General features: G+C 41.5%; 8 protein-coding genes across 8 annotated transcripts; 3 read left to right on the forward strand and 5 right to left on the reverse strand.

The window, feature by feature from the left end:
• Positions 1-11,090: 11,090 nt before the first annotated feature.
• Positions 11,091-11,381, reverse strand: RB195_025571 (uncharacterized protein; the record flags this gene model as incomplete). Its single annotated transcript, XM_064213788.1, has 1 exon — positions 11,091-11,381. The coding sequence occupies one exon, from the start codon at positions 11,379-11,381 to the stop codon at positions 11,091-11,093; it is 291 nt and encodes a 96-aa protein (XP_064069669.1).
• Positions 11,382-11,447: 66 nt separating this feature from the next.
• On the reverse strand, positions 11,448-12,206 carry RB195_025572 (uncharacterized protein; the record flags this gene model as incomplete). Its single annotated transcript, XM_064213789.1, has 3 exons — positions 11,448-11,668; positions 11,727-11,958; positions 12,015-12,206. The coding sequence occupies 3 exons, from the start codon at positions 12,204-12,206 to the stop codon at positions 11,448-11,450; spliced, it is 645 nt and encodes a 214-aa protein (XP_064069670.1).
• Positions 12,207-13,002: 796 nt separating this feature from the next.
• Positions 13,003-13,245, reverse strand: RB195_025573 (uncharacterized protein; the record flags this gene model as incomplete). Its single annotated transcript, XM_013453720.2, has 1 exon — positions 13,003-13,245. The coding sequence occupies one exon, from the start codon at positions 13,243-13,245 to the stop codon at positions 13,003-13,005; it is 243 nt and encodes an 80-aa protein (XP_013309174.1).
• Positions 13,246-14,660: 1,415 nt separating this feature from the next.
• Positions 14,661-15,140, reverse strand: RB195_025574 (uncharacterized protein; the record flags this gene model as incomplete). Its single annotated transcript, XM_064213790.1, has 1 exon — positions 14,661-15,140. The coding sequence occupies one exon, from the start codon at positions 15,138-15,140 to the stop codon at positions 14,661-14,663; it is 480 nt and encodes a 159-aa protein (XP_064069671.1).
• A 615-nt stretch (positions 15,141-15,755) lies between these two features.
• Positions 15,756-16,100, forward strand: RB195_025575 (uncharacterized protein; the record flags this gene model as incomplete). The annotated part of the gene is made up of 1 exon (XM_064213791.1): positions 15,756-16,100. One exon carries the CDS (start codon positions 15,756-15,758, stop codon positions 16,098-16,100), a length of 345 nt encoding a protein of 114 aa, XP_064069672.1.
• Positions 16,101-16,200: 100 nt separating this feature from the next.
• On the reverse strand, positions 16,201-16,422 carry RB195_025576 (uncharacterized protein; the record flags this gene model as incomplete). Its single annotated transcript, XM_064213792.1, has 1 exon — positions 16,201-16,422. One exon carries the CDS (start codon positions 16,420-16,422, stop codon positions 16,201-16,203), a length of 222 nt encoding a protein of 73 aa, XP_064069673.1.
• A 2,334-nt stretch (positions 16,423-18,756) lies between these two features.
• On the forward strand, positions 18,757-20,389 carry RB195_025577 (uncharacterized protein; the record flags this gene model as incomplete). Its single annotated transcript, XM_013453722.2, has 5 exons — positions 18,757-18,829; positions 19,103-19,254; positions 19,323-19,470; positions 19,524-19,639; positions 20,261-20,389. 5 exons carry the CDS (start codon positions 18,757-18,759, stop codon positions 20,387-20,389), a joined length of 618 nt encoding a protein of 205 aa, XP_013309176.1.
• Positions 20,390-23,669: 3,280 nt separating this feature from the next.
• On the forward strand, positions 23,670-24,296 carry RB195_025578 (uncharacterized protein; the record flags this gene model as incomplete). Its single annotated transcript, XM_064213793.1, has 1 exon — positions 23,670-24,296. One exon carries the CDS (start codon positions 23,670-23,672, stop codon positions 24,294-24,296), a length of 627 nt encoding a protein of 208 aa, XP_064069674.1.
• Positions 24,297-25,959: the final 1,663 nt, after the last annotated feature.

Consider the following 25,959-nt stretch of genomic DNA (forward strand, 5'->3'; position numbering starts at 1 on the left):
CCATTTCTCCATCAATCCACGATCACGTCGTACCGGAGATTCCTGCATACACCATCAGATCTTCGGCTGTTCATTCCAGATCTAGCGTGCTCTACAAAAGTACACATATATGTGCACAATTGCTCATAATGCTCCCTCATCCTCTCGGCAGCGAATCCCGTCTATATTGACGTTATGTAATAACAAAAATCCTAATTTTAATGTACTGAATTACTAGCAATTGTAGAAAATGAGAAAACCACTCTTCAAATAGAACTAAAAATCCCTTTGAAGGAGACAATTACAACAAAATTTTACATACAAAAAAGCGGATTATCGTCAAATTTCAGTGCGAAGCTGAGGTTCAACAGCAAACCGAGCGGCTGATGATGAAACACATGCTTCTGCAAAGTTAGCGGAATCTTACTTCTTACGGTGTAAGGCAAGGAAGCACATCCACAACTTGCTTAACTTCGATTCCGTGGATGTAGATGAACTGCGCTTCTCTCAGAGTAGAGTACAGCCTATTCTTTGAAGGAAGAACCTCCTGGCAAGTCCCAACTCCTTGACTGCAGCCGTTTAGCAAAGTGGTGTGTAGAACGTGATCTAATACAGACTCTGTCTGCGCTGACGTATGAATATATATGAGTCTATATATGAGAACATATCACAAAGACAGTATGTGTAGATCAATCCTCCTACAGTAGAAGGATTTAATCCATGCCCTAAGTCAACCATAGTGTCAGAGGAAGCGAAAGGCAGCTTTTCAACCGAGTTTGGCCTTTAAAGGCATCACCCCACGAATCTAAGGTGGTACGGATTTCAGGTGGAGTGTTCTTACACGGGATAGTAGATTATGGAGAGAGTGGGGCGGTGGTTCCGTCCATTTCTTCCTAATTGCCGTAAAAAACGGTGCGGAAGATGCGGCGCATGCATAAGGCTGGAGCGCTCCAATCGAACTTCTTGTAGGAAATAGCGCGCCGGATCGCTTGAAGTCCGGGCCGTTTTTTTTACGGCAATTTGGAAGAAATGGATGGAATCACCCTTATCTGCTTAATCTACGATCCCGTATACGAATACTCCATTTGAAATCCGTACCACCTCGGATTCCTTGGGGTTGTTGCCTTTAATCCAGGTATGCACGAGCAGCCTCATTGCGAACTGGTTGAGCTCTCTCAACTCAACTTTTCAGCACAAGCTACGATAAAAATTTTATTGGATGTTAGATCCATCGTATTTCTGGGATTTATGTATTAAAATTATGGAAAAAACTATCGTATTGTTGTGGTGTGCTTGTTCTCCAAACATTCATCACATTCAAAACACCGCAGGTCCAGTTCTGTACATAGTTTTACGAATGGTGTGACTGGGTGACGAAATGTGTGCTCGACCTCAGGATGCATGCATTAGTGTGAATCCCTCCATGTTCTCGGCTACTCCAACTAAACTAAAACTCCTTTCATACGAGGGTTTTTTTTTCAGATTATTTATTTATTCATAGGGCTCTAAACACAACCTGCAACGGTTGCATTTAGGAATTTGAGGCTTCAGAAACTAGTACACATATTCGAAGAACCAGGAAGTGTTTGATTTAGAAGTATTGCTGTGCTTATATGGGTGGAACTTGAATATTAGTGAGTAAGCTGCGTAACCGGCTCGGAAGTGAGCTTCGGTCGGTCTTTTTTTCATGCAGTTTCAGTTATTCCCTACTGTTTACTCGGTTTACAGCGGACACAGGAAAGCCTCATTCACCTCGCTAGGATTCTTGAATGCTTTCAATGGTATTCAATCAGCATCGAGAATTGTGGATAATTCAAGACTACAACATTCCTGAATGAACATATATATGTGCAGATCACCCATTAAGGTGTACCCATTAAGCGAAAAAAAAACACAAAAAAATAAAAGGAACACCTTTCTGATCGAAATAATAAACTGAAAAGTTAGGGTGGAGCATTTTGGAGTCGCAGTCCGAAAACCTTATTTTTGTTGTCATTATTACCGTTATTTTTGCATTTAACTATTATGTTACATTACATTAACTGATAGTTACGTTAAATAGTTGTGCATCCATTTTGAAGGCGTTCGTTTGCACAGAAAATATCTTGTACTTCATTCTGGATAATTTCTGTAGAGAAAATATCTTGTTCTTCTGGATAATTTCTGTTTTCCAAGTACGTTTTTTTTACTGTGTGCAAACTGCTTTTCAGGTACGGAATCGATTTGTTAGGTGAGCTTGAAACCAACACTCAAGAAAAAATAGAATAAATAAACGCAGTTATATGAATGCTTCAAAGGACGGAACCTTATTCCCATATCTGATACATTATTTATGTGTTCGTGGACAAAAAAAAAACCGTACAACTGGACTGTTGTATGAACCTTTTTCCAGGAATTTCCTTAAAATTTCATTTACCTCCATATATCAAAGTATGACGACAGGATTCCTTTGAAGTGTACATAACCTGGAAGCGTCCAGATGATATTTTTTGCAAATGGCCACTTAATTTGTCTTTTTGTTTTGAAGGACCGAATATTCTTATTATATACATACTTTATAAAGCCTTACGGGTCAACCACCTGATCCGATCCTCATCCCAGGATTTTTTTCGCCTGTATATGTACTTTAGAAAAATAAATTATTCCGTAATGTAACCACTTGAAATTAGGTGTGATACAATTCCGTTCTCCTATTACACATATTATCTTCTTTCTTTTGGGAAATTTCTACTTTTAACACCTGAAAAATAATGAGAGCAACAATTTGCATTCGTATTTCACGGGCGTTTGCAACAATCAGCATTTTAATTCTTTTATTTCTTGTTCATTCTGCCTTATGTGGAAAGGAAAAAAAGCTTAACGTTTCAACAAATAATTGTTTTTACTTTAGCAATCATGTCTTCAACAATACTCATCGTGAAATAAATCGAATTTCCCTCGAAAATGAGAACCGCTTAAAATGAAAGGAGGTAGATTCCCAGGGATTCAGGAACGTTTTTGTGGTTGCAGTTAAAGTGAGGAAAATCTTAGGTGACCAAAAAGTAATATCACTCTTATTATTGTGTAAATTTCCGATTGTTAACTAAAACTTGTAAACATTCTGAAAAGACTGCAATACTCTGTATGCAAAAAAAAAACTTTTCCATAAACGTAGAGGAAATTCTAAATGATCGCTCCAATTTATTAGTTTGAATTCGAGACTTAGTTTGCAAGTATCGCATTGAAGACGCGAACCACCTCTCAGAAATTCAAGAAGCAGTGACAGCAGTGATCAGAGGTATCAGTACATCCGACAAAGCAACTCTTTACACCCATAGAATGTACAAGGTAAGGAAATGTTCGAAGTGGATTTTATTGGTCACACTATAAACAGTTGCTTTAACTTGTGGTTTCATCAACAGTTCCTTCACATCACGTACTTTAAAGGATAAAGGATAAAGTCACTTGCGTATAAATCCACTTGGGATGCGCCAACGCGTTTTACTGGAGTTCGTAATCGATGAGGTTTTGGAACGCGTGTTGGTCTATACAATGACTTGCGGGGCCAGCCGATGACCAAGTCAGTGTTTTTATCCTCCCAGACAAGTCTGGTACCAATTTATCGACCCAGGAGGGATGAAAGGCTTGATGAGCACTACGGCAGATTCGAACCCTCGACATCATCACGTACTTTCACATCGTCAATTTGTAAAGAGTTGCCTTGATAGAGAATTTGTTGCATCGAGTGCTTCTGGTATCTCTGATAACTTAGTACTTTTGAACTTTGTTTCGCATTATTCTTATAAACCACGATTGATCTCTCTGCTAGTGAAGAAAATTCCAACATTGCAAAATTCCATGAATGCTGCATTTGGTCGTTCAATGATGCATTCATTCACATACATACTGTCGGACACGTATTACAGCACACGGACGTTAAAAGTTTGATTTTTTTTTCTCATTTGGAGAGTTGGCTAAAATTAACATTGGAGCTAGGGATGTAAAAATCATGGTTGAGAAGACGCACGAAAAAAATTCTAACGCAAATCTTTTGCACACGTCTCTAGAAGGGGATAATTGACTCCGGTCTGGTCATAAGTGCACTCCAACGGCGATTATACATAGTCCTTGATCTGTCCACTAAATATTGTTTTTTGTATTTAGTTTTCATTCCTAAGGAGGTGCAAAATTTTTGTAATAGTAGAAGAACCTAAAAAAAGAGTACAATTACAGAAGTAAAAAATTTTGAGGTACTCCCATATGTTCCTATTTCTATTTTTTCAAAATCATGTTTGAATTTTTCAAAAATTAGCTTGAAAATCTTAACTCCGATGAAAAAGTTCTAGAAAGAGCAAATAAAGAGCTTATTTAAGATTCAGGCTACGAAAATCAAGAACCACAAAGTTACTGAGATCGTAAAGAAACGGTCACTATTTTTATGCACCTTGATTTATAGAACAAAAATAGGTGGCTGGAAGTACGTCACATGTTTGGCATGTGAACGTGGAAGTTCATGGAAAGAAATCTTGACTAAACAGGAACGGTCATTGAAGGATAATTTCCAGCACTTTTCATTCTAAGTATTTTCCATAGAATTATTACTATTTTTGTTCTCAAAAAAGTGCAAAATTGTCAAACTTGAAAAATTGCTTTACGAATCTCTGACATTCTGAAAATCTTCACCAACGATCCGTTACACGGATATAACAGCTTTCCGTGAAATCGACTGACATCCAGTATAGGTCATAATTTACCCAAGCAATCATGCTCAAAATTATGGTTCTATGTAATTTAGAATTGAAGGTAGATTGGGACGAAATTGATGATATTGGGGTCTTCTCACAATAGATAGGGTAGGGATTTAGTTCACGAATGACCACACTCAATTCTCTCCTCCTCGTAATCTAGAAAAAAACGGATGAAACAGCTAGTTGTGACCAAGTTTCCTCAACGTTGCAACTCACTACGAATTACAGAAAACGGCCAGTCCGCGACGCGTCTGTGGTTGTACGGGTGCGTGCAAAGAGGGTCCCGTAGGATTTTCGACCATGTCCTGGTCATGCCTCACAAGAGTAATTAGCTGTGGAGCGTATCCTAAAGAGATTCACCTTTGTTGCCATCTAAACAGCTGACCCTGGTTACCTACCGCTAATCAAACGGTGCCTCGCAGGCTAGGATATAATTCACGAGCTGCTAAACTGTTTTGGAGAATTAGACACATCCACTGGAATTCTGTTATGTGAAGTGAACTTGTAATCTTATAAGATGCAAGAGAGATCCTCACGTGAACTAACGGAAGAAGATGAATCTATTAGCTTTAAATACGAAAATTTTCGTTAAAAACGGAACATCCTGCTTTCAAAAGTAACGAGAGTGGCGATTATCCTGTGAGTCCAGACCTTTTTTGTAGCCTAATTTATTTCCGTACAGATGGACCATCTGTATCTCTGACCTCTTATAAGAAAAAGAATTATTGAGATAAAACTTCAAGACTTCCTGAAGGTAATATTTAGACAAAAGTCGCTCCCTTCCACTACAGTATTCTTCAATCTATTCGATAATTTCAACAACTTACACCATTCTTCTTTACGTATTTCCTTATAACTGTGTAGTCTTTTGGGTCTTTATAGCCAGAAGAACATCTGATACGGTTGCCTCGTCTCCATGAATGACTAGAGGACGACCTCGTCGAGTTATGTTCGCGTATCGCCCGGGATATCCACTGGACACCTAATGTCTCTCAGAGGTATTCGCGGAGAATCCGTCGAGACCCTCCTTACCGTTCCCCTAATTGTACAAATGCGTCAGGTCCAGGTGCTCATTTTAGTTGTATTAGTTGGATTGCAAAAACAGTACGAAAGCGAAATTGCCCGCGTTCTATCGCGTAATAAGCTGTATTGTAGAGGATACGGGATCGTACGAGGCTGCTTCACACTTTTTTTTCTTCTTTTTTTTCTAGATTACTAGCGGTAGTTGAATTAGAACTTCCGCCTTTACCACTATCTATTCGTGGAGAGATTCCTATACTGCCAATTTCGTGATATGGTGATTTAAGCTTAACGCTAAAATTGAACCGTATGATAATGATAACGACTGAAGCCTGATCAATTAAACCATATCATCAAGAAATCTACATGTTAAAATTCCAGGAAAAGTCTTGTTTGGAAAGTTGAGTTAGATTACGCCGTAAGTAGTCCCCAGGGAAAATATACATACTTCATATGCAGTCAATTGCAAGCGCGATTTTTGGTTGTTTCCACATTTATTAAGTTGGCCTATAATACTTGTCTGTTAAAGTTGCCTGTCTTGTCTGTTGTTGTTGATGTCAGAACTCCAGAGTCATTCAAATCCGAAAATAAGCACACAGCAAAGTGTCTTTGTTAAGTTGAAACGATTTGGTAGATAAAGTGGAAGAAAGGGAGCAGTAATTCTCTCTTTTATGAATGATCATAAGCTCGACAAATATCCACTGTTAAGAGCATGAGGGAGAATATAAACGGAAATATGATGAGCAAGGTTATTATTTCAGTTTCTAGAGATCTCCAGTAAAGATCTCTTCTGCTATTCTTAGTTCTGTGAGCTAGACCGAACATTGGTTGGAAAATCGGCCTTCCAAGAACATTCCATAGACAAAGAAACCTCCGTTTGATTTGCCGAATTCGTTTTCAAATGGTGAATCGATAGAAAAAGAGGATGAATTTGCAGAAGAAACGCTTGTAATGGAACATTACATTGTGATCACAACAATCCGAGTTCTTTGCGTTTGCAGCCTCTTCTAGTCAAGCGGTAAGGGATTTGACATCATAACATCAAAGCTTCTTCACTAACGTCTTCATGGATTTACGAAACGCTCTAAGAGGGAAAGCGAAAATTTGTTGGAAAATCTGCTTTCCACGAATTTCATCGAGACAAAAACCAGCAACGCAAGCGGTGGTCGCTCTTTGATGCTCTTAGCAATAACTCTTCCTTTTAGTCAGATTAAAGGCCTGCAAGCTTGGCAATAGTGAAACAATTTGATCCGTGTTAGAAAGGGGTGAGAAATTCTGCGGTTTCATACTATCGATACTATAACAAATCTGTGATCCAAACTATCGATCAACATCTTTTGCTTCTATCACTCGGATGAGCTGCCTACCCCTGAGGTGACCCGTCATCAACTAGTAGCATTTCTCTTGAGGTTGGTCCGTAAAATCACCTAAACAACAAATAATTCATGTGTAGGTATAAGTCTTTCCAAGGGTACTAATAGATTCTCCGTCAGAAAAATCAGAACCAAGTCATCACAAAAGGATAAAGTTAGTATAAAGTTTCTGACGTAATCAATCCGCTTGGGATGCGGTTCACTACAATTCAGAACTTCAACTCGTTTGAGGTTCACGAACGGGTAAATGGCCTATACAATGACTTGCGATGGCTAGCCGATAAGTCAAGTCAGTGTTTTTATCCTCCAAGACAAGTCTGGTACCAATTTATCGGTACCACGGAGGGATGAAAGGCTTGGTGAGCACTAGGGCGGATTCGAACCTCCGATCGATCGTGCAGGAAGCGGAACCTCTAACCGCTATACTACACCCGCCCTAAAGTCATCACATGTTTGGATTTCTAGTGAAGGAAAACACAAAATTAAAATCCGGATTTTATCCCTTACTTATGTAGGTACGGCCTCTGCTACTTTTTGAGGGAGGAATCCGCTCATCATTTGGTTGCATAGGTATAATTGTACTATGTGTATTATAGTATTTAATAACGAGATACCTTTTCTATTCTTTGGAACGTTTTGGTCTTTCATATTAGTTGTTTCATCTGCAAGATGCGAATTGATTTGGAGGAAGCATACCACGCATTTGAGACTTGTAGGATCACTTCAGTAAAAGAATGGATTACAGGTTTCTTTACGAGTATGGACGTGATCACGCTTAAGTGCCCCAACTGTCCAGTAAAAAAAAAACGGGGAACGGCTCAGTCGCTACGGAACTCTCTCCATACGAGGTACTTAACAACGTGCCGCGAATGCCTGCTCTCGCAGGCGTAATGTAATGGGATTATGTGCCTCGTTAGGGGGTATCGTTTTCAACACCTATTTTCTGGATTTTGGCTAAGAAAAATTAAGCGTGATTGCGCTCGAACCCATGAACCGCAGTTACAACACTATCTTCACTTCGATCACCTTGACTCCTATTTTTCTTCGAACAGATCGAGAGGGCGCCAGTAATTCATGCTTTTGTCTCAGTTATGTGCGAGGGCAACTCAGTCGTCTCGCTTCTCGCGATGGACAGGAAGGGAATCATCTTTTTCTTTGAAGAACCTCGTGAAGAAGTCTGACCGTTGGGTCCATGGTCTTCCTGTAGCGCATTTAATATCGCTTGGAACCCATTCGATCATGGCTCTGCTCAAATGGCTACAGTTGCCGATGATGTAAGTAAGAACTTTAAAACATCTTTTCCACTCATGTGAAGCGAGATATTTCTACCATCACTCTATTGATTGAGCGTCCGACTCCACTTTTTTCTGCCTTCGAATTGTTCAGGTGTATGAAGCATAATTCAAGTCAGAAAATAAACTGGTGTTAAAAAGATGAGTACGGAACCAGGTGAACCAAGTTTCTTTCACTACATCTTCGATTCTCTCATGTGCTCCCAAGCCATGTGTTTTCTTTTGCCCAGCTTAGGCGTCTGCTTGCTTTTCATCTTCATTTCCTCACCTAGACAAACACAGGTGTTGCGTCCCAAAATGTTCATTTCGTTGAGCATAGAAGGTATTCGAGACCCATTCGTCTCTAACGAGCATTGATTTGACAGGCTCAGTTGAAAACCGATGTATCCATATATTTCGTCGAATTGTAACATTTGTTGCAATATTTGTTACATGCTGATGTTTGTCATGCAAAACATTTTACTGACAATGATGTGATCTATTTCGTTATGGTGCTCTATATCAGGCAATGCACATGTCGTTGAAAGTAGAAATTCCGAGTTTTTATGGATGGTTTTTGTCCCAACTATAATGTCTGGAAGGTATTTAAGTAGCCCTTTTAGGTAAGGCTCTTTTATTGTGGCCTGTAGGTTCAAATATGGAATTTTACAGTGCTTATTCTGCGGTTTATTTCGACGTTGAAGCCATCAGCAAGGAACTGCTGCAGGTCTATATTGAAAGCTTTGACTTCTTGTTACCTGTACATTGATGTTTTGAAACGAGGATAGACAAAGTTGGCGTTGAACAATATGTTCTCACACGCTTATGTCTAATTCGGCTCGGGAGCTGTTGGAAACAGTCGATGTGCTTTGCTACACTCCTGTTGACGAAGACACCAACTCCTCCTTATTCGTGTGCTCCTAAGAACATTTCTTCTCCAGTTTCATTTACTGCAATTGGTGGCGTCTGTCCAATGACTTCTTACACAATTGTACTGGCTTGCACCATTAGATCTTCAACAGCTGCTCCCGATGCAAGCGTACGTGCGCAATAAACACAGGTGGTCACAGAAGTCCTTTTCCGTTTCAGTAGCATACACGACTCCTGCAACCCCGCCTTTTCTGTGGTTTCAGTATCGGGCTCCAAAGTCAGTAGATTTTTTTCTATTCCTGTATCTTGAGTATGGTTGTAAATCTATGGGCAGGTTGCAAGTGTCTATTTCGCTGGTTTGTGGGAGACCGTTGCGTCTTCTATTTGTGGATTAATGGATCTTATTTGTTGGATGCGTCTCGGAAAGCCTCCCCTGCTCCTCCCTTTCACTTAACTGCAGGTTTTGGCACTTCCGACGTGCGGGCTATGAGGGCATCGTCTTGGCGTTGTACCCACTACTGGGGACGCGCCACTCAGCATCGCGTCTAACCGGGCATGATTTCTCTAGTGAGTTGTGGGAATACCACCATAGAACCACAAGTGTCAGCTGGTACTCCTGTGTATGGTCGGTTCTGCGCTACCCTCAGTTTCATTGTTTGTCCATGTGGTAAGAGGAGCGGGTGGATGTTATTGAGAGCTGTATATCAAATCTCGTCCAGATCACGTGGTGACGACTGTATACAAAAAAAACTGGACGAACGCTATGTATTAGGGGAAGCAGCATTTAAGTGGGGATGCAAAATCAAAACCTTTCACCTCTCTCGAGAGTTCCCCGCCAAATACGTCACCAAAACTCCAAAACTGAGGCCGAGTTTGGGATCTCACTCTACGATTCCAAAATTATAGCACGAAGAACACTAGAGGAGTTCTGGATAAATGATCAAAATTGAGTAATAAATAGAAACGGTGAGTGTATTGCAAACATAAATGGACTTGTCCTATATAAGACTTCTGCTGATTTGATCTTTGGGGCAGGTTGATAAGATTTGTGGTATGAGGTGGTTTACTACGTTATCATTTTATCACATGAGGTAAGCACTGACCGATAGGGAGGTCTTTTAGCATACGAGGCGTCTAAATGTTTTCTGTAGGTAGCATGAGGGATTTGAGACAATAAACCACTTAGAGCTTTGACGTTTCACGTTCTGACGAAGGCGATAACGCCTAAACGTTAATTGTTGATAAAAAAAAATCAATTCCAGTCCAGGTATCGATCTCATCTTGATCACCTTGATCTCCTTTACCGCCGTTGATTTTCGAACAGGTCGAGCGGGCGCCAGTAATTCTTCCATTTGTCCCGATCATGTGCCAGAGTCGTCCAGTGGTTCTTCCTTTCACGTGGGACACAAAGAGCGTCATTATCTTCTTTGAAGGACTTCGCGAAGAAATCTCACTATTGGACCTCCCTGTAGTGCGCTCAATATCGCGGGGAACCCAGTCGCTCACGGCTCTGGTCCAACGGTTGTCGTTAAAGTGCATCAAGTGTCCGCCCCACCTTATTTTACTTTCCTTGGCAAACACGGCGGCGTCTCTAATCTTCGATCGCTGACGTAGGAGAGGACTTCAGATCCTGTCTCTCACTTGTGTCAGACAAGATACTCTTATCATCTCTCTTTCAATTGCGCGTTCAATGACGTTCACCGCGTTTTCTTCCTGCTCGCGAAATGCCCAGGTTTCTGAAGCACAGGTCAAAGCAGGAAGTACGGTGGTGTTGAAGAGGTGAGCACACAGACGGGTGTTTTTGGTCTTCTTCACCACTTCTCGATGCTCTTATACGCTCTCCAAGCTCCTCATTTCCTCCTGCCCACCTCGGGTGTCATATCGTTCTTCATGTTTATTTTCCGACCCAGATACACGTAGCTGGTGCATTCGGATATGTTCATTCCGTTAAGCGTGAATTGCGCATCCGAGAGACATCCGTTACGCGTGAGCATCGTCTTCTGCAGACTCAGCTGAAGATCGATGCAACTACATGTTTCGTTCAATTCGGGTAGCATTCGTTCCGCTTGGCTGATTCTAGATGTTGTCAGAACGATGTCATCAGCAAAGTGCAGCTGCCGACCGTCAACCTTCACTCCCATGTCGTACCATTCCAGGTTTCGGATCGATTCTCGAGGGTGGCTGTGAATATTTTGAGTGAGACTGTATCACCCTGCCGGACCCTTCTTCACGTCAATGATGATATTCTTGTAAAATGGCGAAATTCTGGTCGTGAACTTACTGTACAACTCTCGAAGTACCTTTAAATACGGAGCAGGGATGCCTTGGATGTCCAAGTCCTCCATGACCGCTTCCGTCTCAGCTGAATCAAAGGCTTTCTTCAAGTCGATGAAAGTGAGAGCGGCGGCATCTTGTACTCTTGTGATATCTCGATGAGGTTCAAAACAGTGTGAATATGGTCAGTCGTGCTTAATCCTTTTCGATACCCTCCCTGCTCGCATCCAAGACTTTTTCAATCCTATCAAAGATCACTCTTGTAAAGTGCTTGTAGATCACGGACAGTAAGCAGATTGGGCGATAGTTGCCGATGTCATCTGGATTTTCCTTCTTATACAAGAACGCGGTCTCGCTGGTCTTCGACTGTTTAGGAACTTTGCATTCCGACAGGTAACGTGTAAAGACCCTCGCCAGGGTGTTGATGAGTACTGGCAAAAGTTTCTTCAGGTTTGTTCTAGTCTTATTCTGTTGGGACCAGGTGCCGTACGATTTCTTACCGACAAGATGTCGTACTTCGGATGGGAGAGCCTTTGGAACGACATCCGTCCGTCTTCACTCAGTTGGTGAGGAGGCAAGTGGACATGGCTGTCGAAGAGTTCAGAGTAGAAGTCGTAGGTGATTTTCTCCATTCCTCTTCTCGATGCAACGGTTGTTCCTTTAGGGTTCCGGAGAGAAGTCATCTTCGTCATCGACTTGCGAAGTCTCGACGAGCGTAGCGGATGTTTTTTCCCGCCTCTGCAGCTTCAGCCAGCACTTCTGCTCTTCTCTATTTAAAGTCTTCCTGTATCCTTGCAAGCTCGGACGTGAGTTCTTGGTTGCCTGTGGCTCCACGCAGGCGTGTCAGCTCAAGAGTTTCAGGAGATAGGCGTCTCCTGGTGGCTTTAGAACTTCCAGCCTTTTTCGTCAGTGAAGATGTTCAACGAGCCGCTATATTCCTCGGCGATGTTGTCCATTGCGGAATCTTCCCAAAAGCCGGGTAGCGTAGCGAAGAGATTCCAATTAATGATAGTTCTGGAACTTTGCTCTCTGAGCATTTGCGGCTTTCTCTTCTCACCGGGTGAACGAAAATCTTCCCCGGGTGAGGCGATGGTCCGGTTCCATAAAGAACATTGGCACAACGACGACATCCGCCAGACAAAACCTTTTACTAATGATGACGTGGTCAATTTCATTACGGCATGATCTCTCTTCCCACGTCCAGCGCAGGCAGGAGGATATCTGGAATTGCGAGTACCGAGATTATTTTAGTTGTCACGATAAAGTCGGAGACCCTCTCCTCCTGTTGTTGTTCTTTTTCTGTAGTAGGCCATGGATCGCGATGTGAAGATGCTCAGACGTTATTCGGGGGCCAATTTTGGCGTTGACATCGCCAACTATATCTTTGTAGAAGGTATAATCTTCTCCGTAGAACTTCTCCAGGTCCATATAGAAATCTTCGACTTCTTCTTCGTAGCTTGATGTTTGGAGCGAAGGCGACGAAGATACTCAAAGCTGGCATTGAATCACATCCTTACATCCGCAGACGTCCGATTCGGGTCGTAGGTTGCTTGAAAGAGTCGATGTTCTTTGCCATACTCGTGTTGACGAGAACGCCAACTCCACCAACTCCTTTGCTGTCTCATGTTCCTTAGAACAGTTCTTCTCCAGCTTTACGGCATTGAGAGGCTGGCTTCGTCTCGTCTCGCTCAGTCCGATGACGTCGTACTTAATCTTCCTGGCTTGCATCATCACCGCTTCCGATGCGAGCGTACGTACGTTGTAAGCACAGTCAGTGATCCTAGTCGTTTTCCAATTCGGTAGTTTATATGACTTCTGCAACCCCGGTCTTTCCTGGCGCTACAGTACCAGGCTTTTCTCCGGAATCAGGAGACTCTTTTCTATTACTTTGACATGCGTAAATTTTAAAATCCATGGGTACTTTGCAAGGCTCTAGTTCTGCGGGTTTGGGGAAGAACGTTTGTCCTCCCAGAGTGGACAAATGGAGTTTATTTATTAGAGGCGACTCCAGAGCGCCTCCCTTGAACCTCCCAGTCACTTGATTGCAGGTTTTGGCCGCACCAACGTGGGGATACAAGGATGACATGAGTGAGTTTTGGATCAGGAGAAAAAGGGAGTCCATTTCCTAAATCCACCCGCGTCTCTGGGCAGGCACAATGTCGCTTCTAGTCCACATATATCCATGAACAACTCGCTCTTCCGCAAATTACGTTTTTATTTTGCTAGGTTTTTATAGAATGCACATTCCGAGTAAGGAGCGCAGCGGTGTCACTGTACAGGAGTGTTCTACAATTGTGTATTACCAGTTCCCACGTTTTCAAATAAAAAACGGATAACAAGATTTAACCGACAGACATTTTCAGCCTCCCTTTATCTCTCTTTTAATGAAAATTATCACTGACAGTGTCCTAAGAAGAACGAAAAGAAAAAAGAAATTTGGTTGCTTGTTCCAAACATTATGAAAACTTTTAAGTTCAGCAGCACATTGTATTTACCATTTCAACTAGCTTTCAAGTACCTAGGGGTGTCATCGATGATGTAGATTAAGCTTACTCAATGCCTGAAGCTTTGAACATTCTAGAATAACAGCCATGAGTAATACAGTCCTTTAGATGTCTTTGTTCTGAATATGCATGCTATATGTTTTGTCTGTGCTCGCTTTATTAGAAAATTCTCGACATTTTCCTTTGGAATCGCTCCATATATAAGCACGACGATTTTGCAATGGTGGGTTCGCTCTAATAAAGGACTTTGGAATCGACGCTTCTCGACATGGCGACCACGGCAGGATTCGAACCTGCAATCTTCGGATGAGTTCTTTGTGGCTTTCTTGCTCTTTTTTCATCAGTAGACGTTGGATGTCCTGTGGTATTCTCAGTGATATGTTCCGAGACTTTTGTCTTCGATGACGGTAATTATAGTGGGCACAAGAGGTTGAATGGTCGCGTTATCGTTTGTCCATTTGGGAGTTTCAATGTGGCGCAGTGATGTAGGCGGTCGACAATCCTTGCAAGTTTACACTGTCCGCGTGGTTTTGTCGAATCGTGAATGAGTACAGTGTGATCCAGTTGCGGCGTTTCTTGAGATTCCAAGTGAGGTTGGCGATATTCTTGTCGGTATTCTTCCCTCAGACTTGTGAGGTATTCCTATTGCCATCTCTTCCAGAATGAGTTCGGCAAAGTTAGCATGAACGTCCATCTTTTGTGTAAGCTATCGGTTATATGTCCAACAGACCATTCTTCGTCGGTCTCGTTCTCGTCTTGTAGTCGTGGAGATCCCAAAAGCGCAAAGGGACGCAGGAAATCTGTAGGTCGCAAAGGATATCCAGAGTCGAGATCATGGTAAACGTATGTGATGGGTCGACTGTTGAAGATAGCTTCGCATTCCTTTGCAAGTGTGGCGAATCCGTCCAATCCGAGTTTTCGATTCCTTATGGCTGCCTTGAATGCGCTTTCGAAAGTTTTGATCATGCGCTCGTACACTCCGCCCTGCCAGGGTGCAAAGGCCGAGACGAATTTGAAGTGGATGTCATGATGAGAGCAGTAGTCGAGTAGGTTTTGGTTTTGCTGGGATTGCACGGGATTGTGAAGGCTGGTGCGTTGTTTGATAGGATCCATCTTGGGCATCCATTGCTCGAGATGAATCGACGTAGGATACTAAGAAAGGAGGTTGCGCTCAGCCTTGTGGCAATGTCGATCTATTTGGCGCGAGTGTTTAAACACGTGAATAATGCTATCCACACTTTCGTGTGTTCATCGTTAGTTGTCGTCAGGAAGTGTCCGGCGTAGTCGATGCCACAATTGTAGAATGGATGCCCTGGTTGATTGACTCTCTCTTTGGGATGGTCCAGAAATGATGGAAGGCGAAACGGAGTTACTTTTTCTTTTCTGCAGTATAGGCAGTGTTTTTTGATTGTTCTTTTGACTTCGCTTCTGCCGTGCGGGATCCATATGTGTTGCCTGAGGGTTGTGAGGGTCTGCGCCACCCCTGCATGGTGAATTTCCTCGTGCATATGGAGAATGTATAGAGATGTGATCCAAGATTGGCGTGGTAGAATGATTGGATTGTGTGCATCGAATGACAGCGTTGAGTTCGAAGTTCGTCCTTTCGATCTCCAAAGTTGTGTTTCGTTCTCGAGGTATGCGTGGAGGTTTTGTTTTTGGTCTCCCGATATGGGATTGAGAAATTCTGTAGGAATAGCGTCTGTGTCGCTATTTTTTTTTGTTGTCTAACTTATTGAGATGCATTCGTTTCTTTTCGGCTATCCGAAGTTTGATGTTGAAGATGAAGGTAAGGATAATTATCATCAGTCGCAAGAGTTTTCTCAATGTACTGAAGTTGGTAGCCTTTATGATGGCTTCTGTTTCATCAAAACATTCGGAAGTCTTGGTATTGGTCTTGATAGCACAGTTGATGGTTTCATTGATGGAATCATCCTCGCTTTTGTCTTCAGGCCAATGTTGTTAATTTATTTTCAGAAAGGAGGGTCCGTTCCACCATTGATCGTTTTCGAGCAGTTCTTCAATGGATGTTCCTCTACTTCCGATGTCGGCCGGATTGGATTGACTGGAAGGTACATGTCGTAATATGGCGTCTGCAGCATTCGATTTGATGGTTTTTACCCTGTTTGCTATGAATATGGACAATCTTTTTGTCGTTTTGACCCACTGAAGAGCAGCTTTGGAGTCAGACCATAGATATTGTTGGTAAAGCTGGATATTCATTTCCTTCGTGACGTGCTTCATTAGGGTGGATCACAACGTGAGTGCACTGAGTTCGAGTCGAGGGATTGTGAGTGCACGATGTAGCGGACATAGTCGTGTTGTTGCCATAAGGAGTTTGATATGGGCTCCTTTGTCGGTTGTTGATCGTAGGTAGGCAACAGAGCAATAGATCCAATTTGGCCATGAGTTTTAAAAATTAACGCAAGATACAGTAATAAAAAAGAGTCTACTGACTCTGGAGGAGTCCCTTGTTCAGTGCCGGCTTCGCTGCCCTCTCGCGCTGATGACACTGTTTTCCAAACACAGACATCACTGTGAAAAGCAACATTGCAGATCAAGCAGTTAAATACCAAGTAACAGAAGAGCGCTCCTATAAACTGTATTAGAACTCTGACGATTATCTTAGAAATTCTCTTGGCACAGATGTAAAAATTGCTTTCAGTGTACAAAAAAAAATCAGCTCCACCGTCTATATGACGAACATAAGTCAATGAATTAAGGTAACCAATCAATGAGTTATATCGATAAATACTTGAAGACACTCTCTGCGGACACATCAAGCTCTCCAATTAAAAATCCTCGCAGTCGTTTTCACATTCCCCTGATACTGAGTGATAGGCTTGCAACGGACCGCAAAAAAAATTATTAAAGGCATCACCCCATGAATCTGAGGTGGTACGGATTTCAGGTGGAATATTCGTATACGGGATCACAGATTATACGGGATTATGGAGAGAAGAGTGATTCCTCCATAATCAATGATTTCCTAATAATCGCCGTAAAAAACGCCCGGAAGATACGGCTTCGAGCATTCCGGCGCGCTATTTCCTACAATGAGTTCGATGGGAGTGCGCCAGCCTTGTGCATACACCGCATCTTCTGAGCCGTTTTTTGCGGCAATTAGGAAAAAATGGACGGAATCACCCCCTTTCTCCATTATCTACTAATCCGTATACGAATACTCCACCTGAAATCCGTACTACCTCAGATTCGTGGAGTGATTCCTTTAAATCGATCACTGCTGGTGCCATGCGCTTCAATGCAACACTACAACGGAACAGCAGTATCGTTGAACTTAGCGTTCCGTTCCCTCCTTCAAATGTTTTCTTTCAATTCAATCAATTCTCAATTAATAGAATTTTGTAAAAATTGCTTGCTCTCAATCAAGCTCACCGTTCTTCTTGAAACTGAATGTGCTTGATTTCTGAGGATGTTGGAAATGTAGCTTGGATGAAATTTTAGACATTTGTTGAATATTATCGGACCTAACTTAATGCGATGAGAAGGTCTAGAGGTATAACTGGGATAGACAGAAGAACATTGCCGTGTAGCATCTTCACACTAATTCTGTAAGCTTTTATACGGAGCAATATTTCCTTATCTACGTTTTCTTCTGAATAAAAGCCATAAAAACTTTTGAGTCCTAATATTTGTCCGATAATTATTCTTATATATCAAAACAGCGTGGCAACCTTGAATGGCTGCAAATCCATTTCTGAAGCGATGAATCAGTCTAAATAATTTTTTTTTCAAAACAGCTGGCTCATAACTTTGAACCTTTCATCATCGCACATGTCAGTTCGCAAGCTGAAAGATAAGCTCTAGAAAATGTAGAGAAAACTAATGAGTGAACAAGAAATTGACTGTTGTTGTAGATAATCTCAGTCTGAAATCACGTTTAAGTTTAACCGCACTTCTGGTGAACGGATCTGAGTTCCATTCCGAGCAAGACTTCTCCTTCTCTCTAAGGTAATAAAACATCATTACAATAAATCACTGATTCTGTATTTAGATGTCGATGTAGAGAGAGCTTCGTTTGAATTTTCAGCAACTAGGTTGAAGAAGTTCGTGTTAAGATTGTCTTCTCTCAAGCTAAGTTGCGCCTAAGGCGTAGAGGCTAAGTTTTCGTCGACACCGCAACACATATGTCCTTGTGATTCCATTACAGGATCAGGAACAAATCTACATAGTGGGAGCATTTTTCCTGCAAGTTCCGCAATTTTTGGACGTTGAGTCGAACAGCCGTAAAAGAGTTTCCTCATCAATACTGAATCATCGCTTTAGAAAAAAAAAAGAAAACAAATGTTAACACATGTAACATAAAAGTTCCCACCAAATTTCTCCTCTATCAAATATACGGAATCGTATGGACATATATGTATCTGTACGATCTACATATCTACGCATGTATGACCAGTCAATTTCTCGTTCACTCATTAATTTTCTCTACATTTTCTAGAGCTAATTTTTCAGCTTCCGAGTTGACATGTGCGATGATGAAAAGATTCAAATTTATGAGCCAGGTGTTTTAAAGGAAAAAATTTTGACTGATTCATCGTTTCAGAAATGGATCTCCAGCCATTCAAGGTTGTCACGCTGTTCTGATATATAAGAATAAATATCGGACAAATATTAGAACTGAAAAGTTTTCATGGCTTTGATTCAGAAGAAAACGCAGATAAGGAAAATTTGCTCCGTATAAAAGCCTTCAGAATTAGTGTGAAGACGCAACACGGCAATGTTCGATGAATTCGTTCTTCTGTCGATTCCGGCCGTTCTTCTCGCTTGCGCCACTCTTCCACCTGGTCAAGGTAAATGTGATAACATTCAGAAAAACTGCACTTCCGTTATACCGTTTCATTTCGCCTATTCAAAATGTGGATTCGATCTAGAGAGTACAGATGAAATTGAAAACTTACTACCAGATGTCTCTACGGTTCTGTAGGCAAATTTTTGAATTTGGAGGTGAGGTCCCGTATATTGGAGATACTCTTTCTGGAGTGGTCCACTTTCACTTTCACTTCGGAATAAAAAGAATTTTCGAGGACAAAACGCGATTGCTTCCAAGAAAACACCGATTTCAGAGAGGATAATCACAATCCGGGGAGAAGGACTCACAACAATCCCTCTCGAGTGTGCTTATTCAAATGATGCTACAGTCCAGCAGAATAACCCGTCAATATCGAAAACATCGAATGATGCTGTTAAAAATCTCCGGAAATATGTGAAAAAGGCGGTGAGAAATTAGAAGGAATCTACTTTTTCGATGACTTTATCTACAATACTGACGGTAATTTATTCAAGGTGACGGCAGTAGTTAAAGAAGAGGCGAAGAAAGCGGGCCTTGAGAGCCTCGTATCCGACATAGGAAAACAAATCAAACCGACACCGTACTACACTCCCATAGATTGTTCGAGAGCTGGAACCCCGGCTCGGCCACAAGCTCCTGCCAGTAGGCACTTCATTCTTGTCTTTGCAACATTTTCCCGAGATGAGGCAGTTCAGATACCGGTGGCTTCTCGTGTGTAGTAGAAGACGAAATCATTACGAAAGTAGCATACAGCCAGCAGAACACCGCCACCATTCCGGTTTACTTCCAGCAATTCACGATCGTCCTTTCCGTGAGTGTATTCCGTTCCTCACACATTGCTATAGATGATTGACGCCATCATATGAGAAGTCACTCAATATTTACAACTTTTTTCTCGCTAAAGGATACGTGGATATACATTTACCTAGTTTCTTGTCCTATTACAACGCATGACGACAGTAGCACATGCCACAGTACTCACACAAGTGAAAACAATATCGATAAGCATAAACGTGCCAATGTAAGTTGATCTGGCGATTTTTGGGGCAGAAAATCACGTGAAAGAACCATATGTTGCCTAAGGATTCTTCTATCGAATAACAACATTCATAAAAGTTCTGAGAAATGCGGATGCACATTATCCCTCCGAAGTTTCCACTTTACATATCACCAGTGCTTAGAACGTGTAGTCGACGCAAATTAGTTCAATCATATCGACGCGACAGTTCCGCAAATAAGGCAGAAGTAGGTATGGCGAGGAGCCCAACTGCGTTGCTATTGTTTCCTGGGTGATGCAAGCAAACTAAGTCTTCGATGCGGACTTCATTCATTAGCGTTTCACACGAACACGTTCGGGGCTAACTGTATGTTTGTTGTAGTGTGTACTCGTCCAGCTCAATCAAATCGATCAATCAATAACATGTAATTCCAGATTTCCAACTCTGTCATCGGTGGATGGAGCCGAGAGATGTGGGATACTGTTTTGCTTAAAGCGCAGAGTAAACTGGCAAGTGGAACGTTTGGGAGAAGTTTCAGAACGGTCACGCTTATGCAGCTATGATTTATGAAAAATGGTGAATTTATAACTGAACGCATTACAGCAAAATAATCTCCTATTAGTTTAATAAATCATAGTGCATGTGACTTGTTGTCGCTACATAACAAAAATTAGCCAGAATTGTAAACACTGTGGCACTCCGGAGTACGTTAGTCACTTAATTTCTACATGGTTTAGTGCTAGAAGAAAAAGAACAATGGGAAAAACAATGGATGCGCAACTTGATACTTACCTAGAACCCCTCCTCTCTACTGTAAAACGTTGGAATTAGCAAACTGTGGCAATTGTTTCCAGATTTCAAGTGGTCGAAGTGAAAAAAAATCAGATTTCTCTAAACAAAAATCCACTTTTCTTGGCCCTTATTGAACATTTCTATATTTGAAGTTTTCTAGCATTGAAGTTATCTATCAAACGACATTAAATTAACTGAATTTGCGAAATTCGAAATTTCTCGTCCAGATTCCTGGAACCCATGAAGGGATTTGGCCCAGCCTCCGAAGGGTCCCCAGGACGTCTGAAACCACTCCAACTTTGCACTGCTATCCTGCCACATTTGAAAACATATGAAGAGTAACTACACATCCACAGAGAAGTTAATCATTTGAACCACAATGAAGCGTTTTCAAAAGTTTAAGAAAAAAAAAAGGGTTACGAAAGAATGAAGTTAGAAAGAAATATGTTACACTCAAATCCGCCGAATTCTCACATTACAAGAGAAGGTTTATGTCATGTTTCTTTCACCTACTCCGTGGACCTGTCGTTCCTCTTGATATGCTTTCAAATATATATACTATCACGTCACCTTTCTAGCATTTTCTTCGCAGCAAGTGTTGTAAATCCTATCGGCGCCATTATCTCTGAGCCTGGTCCATTTTCATGTAGCTGCTGATTGCTGGTAATTTGGAGGCAAAGCCCTTTTGCAAGTTTTTCACCATTCAGGATAAACTGAATGTTGGATTGGAGAAGTAAGTTGTTAACATTTTTTCAAAGCAAAAAATATGTATTTTAAAATTGGTATCATCATTCAATAGAACTTCTCAATCAACGAGAAATTTTATTTCTTTTTTTTTTTTGATTTTTTGAGTTCACCGGTTCTCGTTTCTTCAGATCATTGAATTGGAGTGTCAGTTTGACAAAACGGAGCATTTTTGACACCACATTCTTCCACAATTAATTGATACCAGCATGAACGTCCGGCTAAAGCCGGACTTCAAGCTTATTTTGGTGTTCGCTCCGCTCGTTTTCACAGACCAATAAGAAATAGCAGTAGCGACATTTTTTGGGGAATTAGAATTGCTTTTTTTATCAAAGCTTTATCCATTTTTTCTACCCGAAAACTTAAGTATAGATGAATGATTTTATGGTTTTTCCTTTCTCAGTTCTATATTTGGAGAGCAATCCAGCTTGATTTCACTTCTATGCTTCCCTCAAACCTCCACAATTTGAAACATTATTCGAAGTATGAGTCTGCTCCGTTCTCAGCTATTAGCAAGAATGATGTGCTATTATGGAATGACATGAATATCACTATTGTAGTGATAAAAAGAGCGTTCTACGTCAGATCGCGTAAACTGTTGGCTACTATGTACTGCATTTAAGCAGTCGTTTGCACGTGTGTTACCTCCTTTTAAAAAAGGATGACAACAACGTTAGGGAGACATGCTGGGAAATAGATATGCGAAAGAACCATGGAAACCCATTCTACTGCGTTGGGGCCCACCCCATTTTACAGCTATCTGGCTCCGGGGTACGAATTCGACGTCGTAGTACACGTCACACCCAATTTTACCGTGTTGTGGTTCCAGCGCACCAAACCGACGCCATAGTATTCCCTCTCTTTCTGGAATTTCTTGACTGAGACACACACATACAAAGACGCACAAACGTGACAGAATAAGCCCGTTATTCTACAGCATGATATTTTGCAATTTTGATAGTGTACATTCACATAAAAGTTTATTTACTCCCACTAACATGTGAGAGAAACTGACGTGCCTTATGCAAGCGAACATACATATCAGAAGAATTTTGGACAATGGTGAAGAGATAGAGTGCTCACCTGTCAGGTGCATGGCGATGGTTCGGCACCTTGCCGGTGTAAAGTTTTGCATCATTATGAAGTATTTTCGTGACACACAGACAAACACACAGACCACAAACACACAGACACACATACACACATACACACACACACACACACACACACGGACTAAGCGCGTTATTATATACCATGATGATAAAACCACTGAAAAGTTGTATCCAAGGATTCTAAGTTGATTTTAAGCATTCGACCTATTCAGGTTGTGCTTTGACGGTGTCTCACTAAGAAAAAAGAAGAAAACTCGAACTCACTAAGAAATCACAATGAACCTAAATACTGAAAGACTTCTTCAACCTACTATAGAGTATATGACGATGAGTTGTATTCAAAGATTCTACGCCCCCCTTGTCGAGAAGCGTCGATTCCAAAGTCCTTTATTAGGGCGAACCCACCATTGCTAGATCGTCGTGCTTATATATGGAGCAATTCCAGAGGATAATGCCGAGAATTTTCTAATAATGCGAGCACAGACAAAACATATAGCGTGCCTATTCAGAACAAAGACATCTAAAGGACTGTATTACTCATGACTGTTATTCTAGAATGCTCAAAACTTCAGACATTGATTAAGCTTAATCTACATCTTCGATGACACCCCCACCTGGGAGAAGAATTATCGTGTTTTCTTGGTTAAAACAGATTTAGCTTTTCTTTTGCGAAGGCTACGGATCATTTGCATCACAAGAGGAATAAAGAGGATCACTAATACAATGGTTTTCCAATTCGTTATTGTCGTCCAGATGTATGCGAAGTTGACGGAGAATGAGTTTGGGATTCCATGGAAGAGTGAGACGAATCCAGTGTCTTCCGATTGCGTGTGTTTCGCTTGTGAAATGTCGTTGTGAAGGCGTGGTTCGATGACTAATCTCAGTTCGCCGCGTAGGGAGAAGGGGGATCCTCCTGCCGGACACTTGACGCTGCAATTCGTACCGATAGTTGCTTTCTGGAAATCGAATGTTAACGTCGTCGCGTGTCCTTCTGGCTTGCAAATTGTTAATTGGGTTTGACTGTTGCACGTTATTTCTGTTGTTTTTTCCGTTAGAGATGAAGTGCATGAAATGTCTACAGTTGCGCCACTTGCATCAGGAGTAGCAACCGTTCAGCGTGCCTGCCCTCACCGTGCACGCATTGCGGGATCGTTTTGTATAGATTTGTAGATGGTTGATGGTTATCTGAACAGATATGCTTGTTCTTGATGACGTTTTCGCAATGAGCTCGTTTCCTTCTTTGAAGAGAATGATGTTGTCACTAGCGAGTGGGAGCGCACGTGAACTATTTTTGAAGAATGTCTTGATATGTCCGGAGGGGCATTCGCATCCTGGACACCTTCAGAAATTCGACGACATAATTCAAGATCAAGTGAAACAAAGCATCATCAGCGAAGTCCCTCCATCACAATTCTACACGACAGGAACCTTCCTCTCTCATCACGCTGTGATCAACGAATCGAAAAAGACAACGAAAATGCGGCTTGTACACAATGGCAGCGCGAAAGTGAATGGATCACCAAGCTTGAACGACTGCTTGTTTCGTTTGTTTCGTGAACCGGTATTACTTCCCGATTTAAGCGGCATTCTATTGAGAGTACGACTCGCAACGATACTCCTCATAGGAGACATCGAAAAAGCCTTCCACACGGTAGAATTGGAAGACTGCGATCGACCCTTCACGAAGCTTTTGTGGCTCAAAGATCACCGAAAACATCCATCTCAAGAAAACGTAACCACTTTCTACTTCAAGTGCATTCCTTTTGAACTGAATTGTAGCCCCTTTTTACCAGCGGCGACGCTTCTCGACAAGGGGGCGTAGAATCTTTGAATACAACTCATCGTCATATACTCTATAGTAGGTTGAAGAAGTCTTTCAGTATTTAGGTTCATTGTGATTTCTTAGTGAGTTCGAGTTTTCTTCTTTTTTCTTAGTGAGACACCGTCAAAGCACAACCTGAATAGGTCGAATGCTTAAAATCAACTTAGAATCCTTGGATACAACTTTTCAGTGGTTTTATCATTATGGTATATAATAACGCGCTTAGTCCGTGTGTGTGTATGTGTGTATGTGTGTCTGTGTATCTGTGTGTTTGTCTGTGTGTCACGAAAATACTTCATAATGATGCAAAACTTTGCACCGGCAAAGTGCCGAACCATCGCCATGCACCTGATAGGTGAGCACTCTATCTCTTCACCATTGTCCAAAATTCTTCTGATATGTATGTTCGCTTGCATAAGGCACGTCAGTTTCTCTCACATGTTAGTGGGAGTAAATAAACTTTTATGTGAATGTATACTATCAAAATTGCAAACTATCATGCCGTAGAATAACGGGCTTATTCTGTCACGTTTGTGCGTCTGTGTATGTGTGTGTCTAAGTCAAGAAACTCCAGAAAGAGAGGGAATACTATGACGTCGGTTTGGTGCGTTGGAACCACAACACGGTAAAATTGGGTGAGACGTGTACTACGACGTCGAATTCGTACCCCGGAGCCAGATAGCTGTAAAATGGGGTGGGCCCCAACGCAGTAGAATGGGTTTCCATGGTTCTTTCGAATATCTATTTCCCAGCATGTCTCCCTAACGTTGTTGTCATCCTTTTTCAAAAGGAGGTAACACATGTGCAAACGACTGCTTAAATGCAGTACATAGTAGCCAACAGTTTACGCGATCTGACGTAGAACGCTATTTTTATCACTACAATAGTGATATTCATGTCATTCCATAATAGCACATCATTCTTGCTAATAGCTGAGAACGGAGCAGACTCATACTTCGAATAATGTTTCAAATTGTGGAGGTTTGAGGGAAGCATAGAAGTGAGATCAAGCTGGATTGCTCTCCAAATATAGAACTGAGAAAGGAAAAACCATAAAATCATTCATCTATACTTAAGTTTTCGGGTAGAAAAAATGGATAAAGCTTTGATAAAAAAAAGCAATTCTAATTCCCCAAAAAAAGTCGCTACTGCTATTTCTTATTGGTCTGTGAAAACGAGCGGAGCGAACACCAAAATAAGCTTGAAGTCCGGCTTTAGCCGGACGTTCATGCTGGTATCAATTAATTGTGGAAGAATGTGGTGTCAAAAATGCTCCGTTTTGTCAAACTGACACTCCAATTCACTGATCTGAAGAAACGAGAACCGGTGAACTCAAAAAATCAAAAAAAAAAAATAAAATTTCTCGTTGATTGAGAAGTTCTATTGAATGATGATACCAATTTTAAAATACATATTTTTTGCTTTGAAAAAATGTTAACAACTTACTTCTCCAATCCAACATTTAGCTTATCCTGAATGGTGAAAAACTTGCAAAAGGGCTTTGCCTCCAAATTACCAGCAATCAGCAGCTACATGACAATGGACCAGGCTCAGAGATAATGGCGCCGATAGGATTTACAACATTTGCTGCGAAAAAGTGCTAGAAAGGTGACGTGATAGTATATATATTTGGAAGCATATCAAGAGGAACGACAGGTCCACG

This window comes from Necator americanus, chromosome X, assembly GCF_031761385.1.
Source record: "Necator americanus strain Aroian chromosome X, whole genome shotgun sequence".
Lineage (NCBI taxonomy): Eukaryota > Metazoa > Nematoda > Chromadorea > Rhabditida > Ancylostomatidae > Necator > Necator americanus.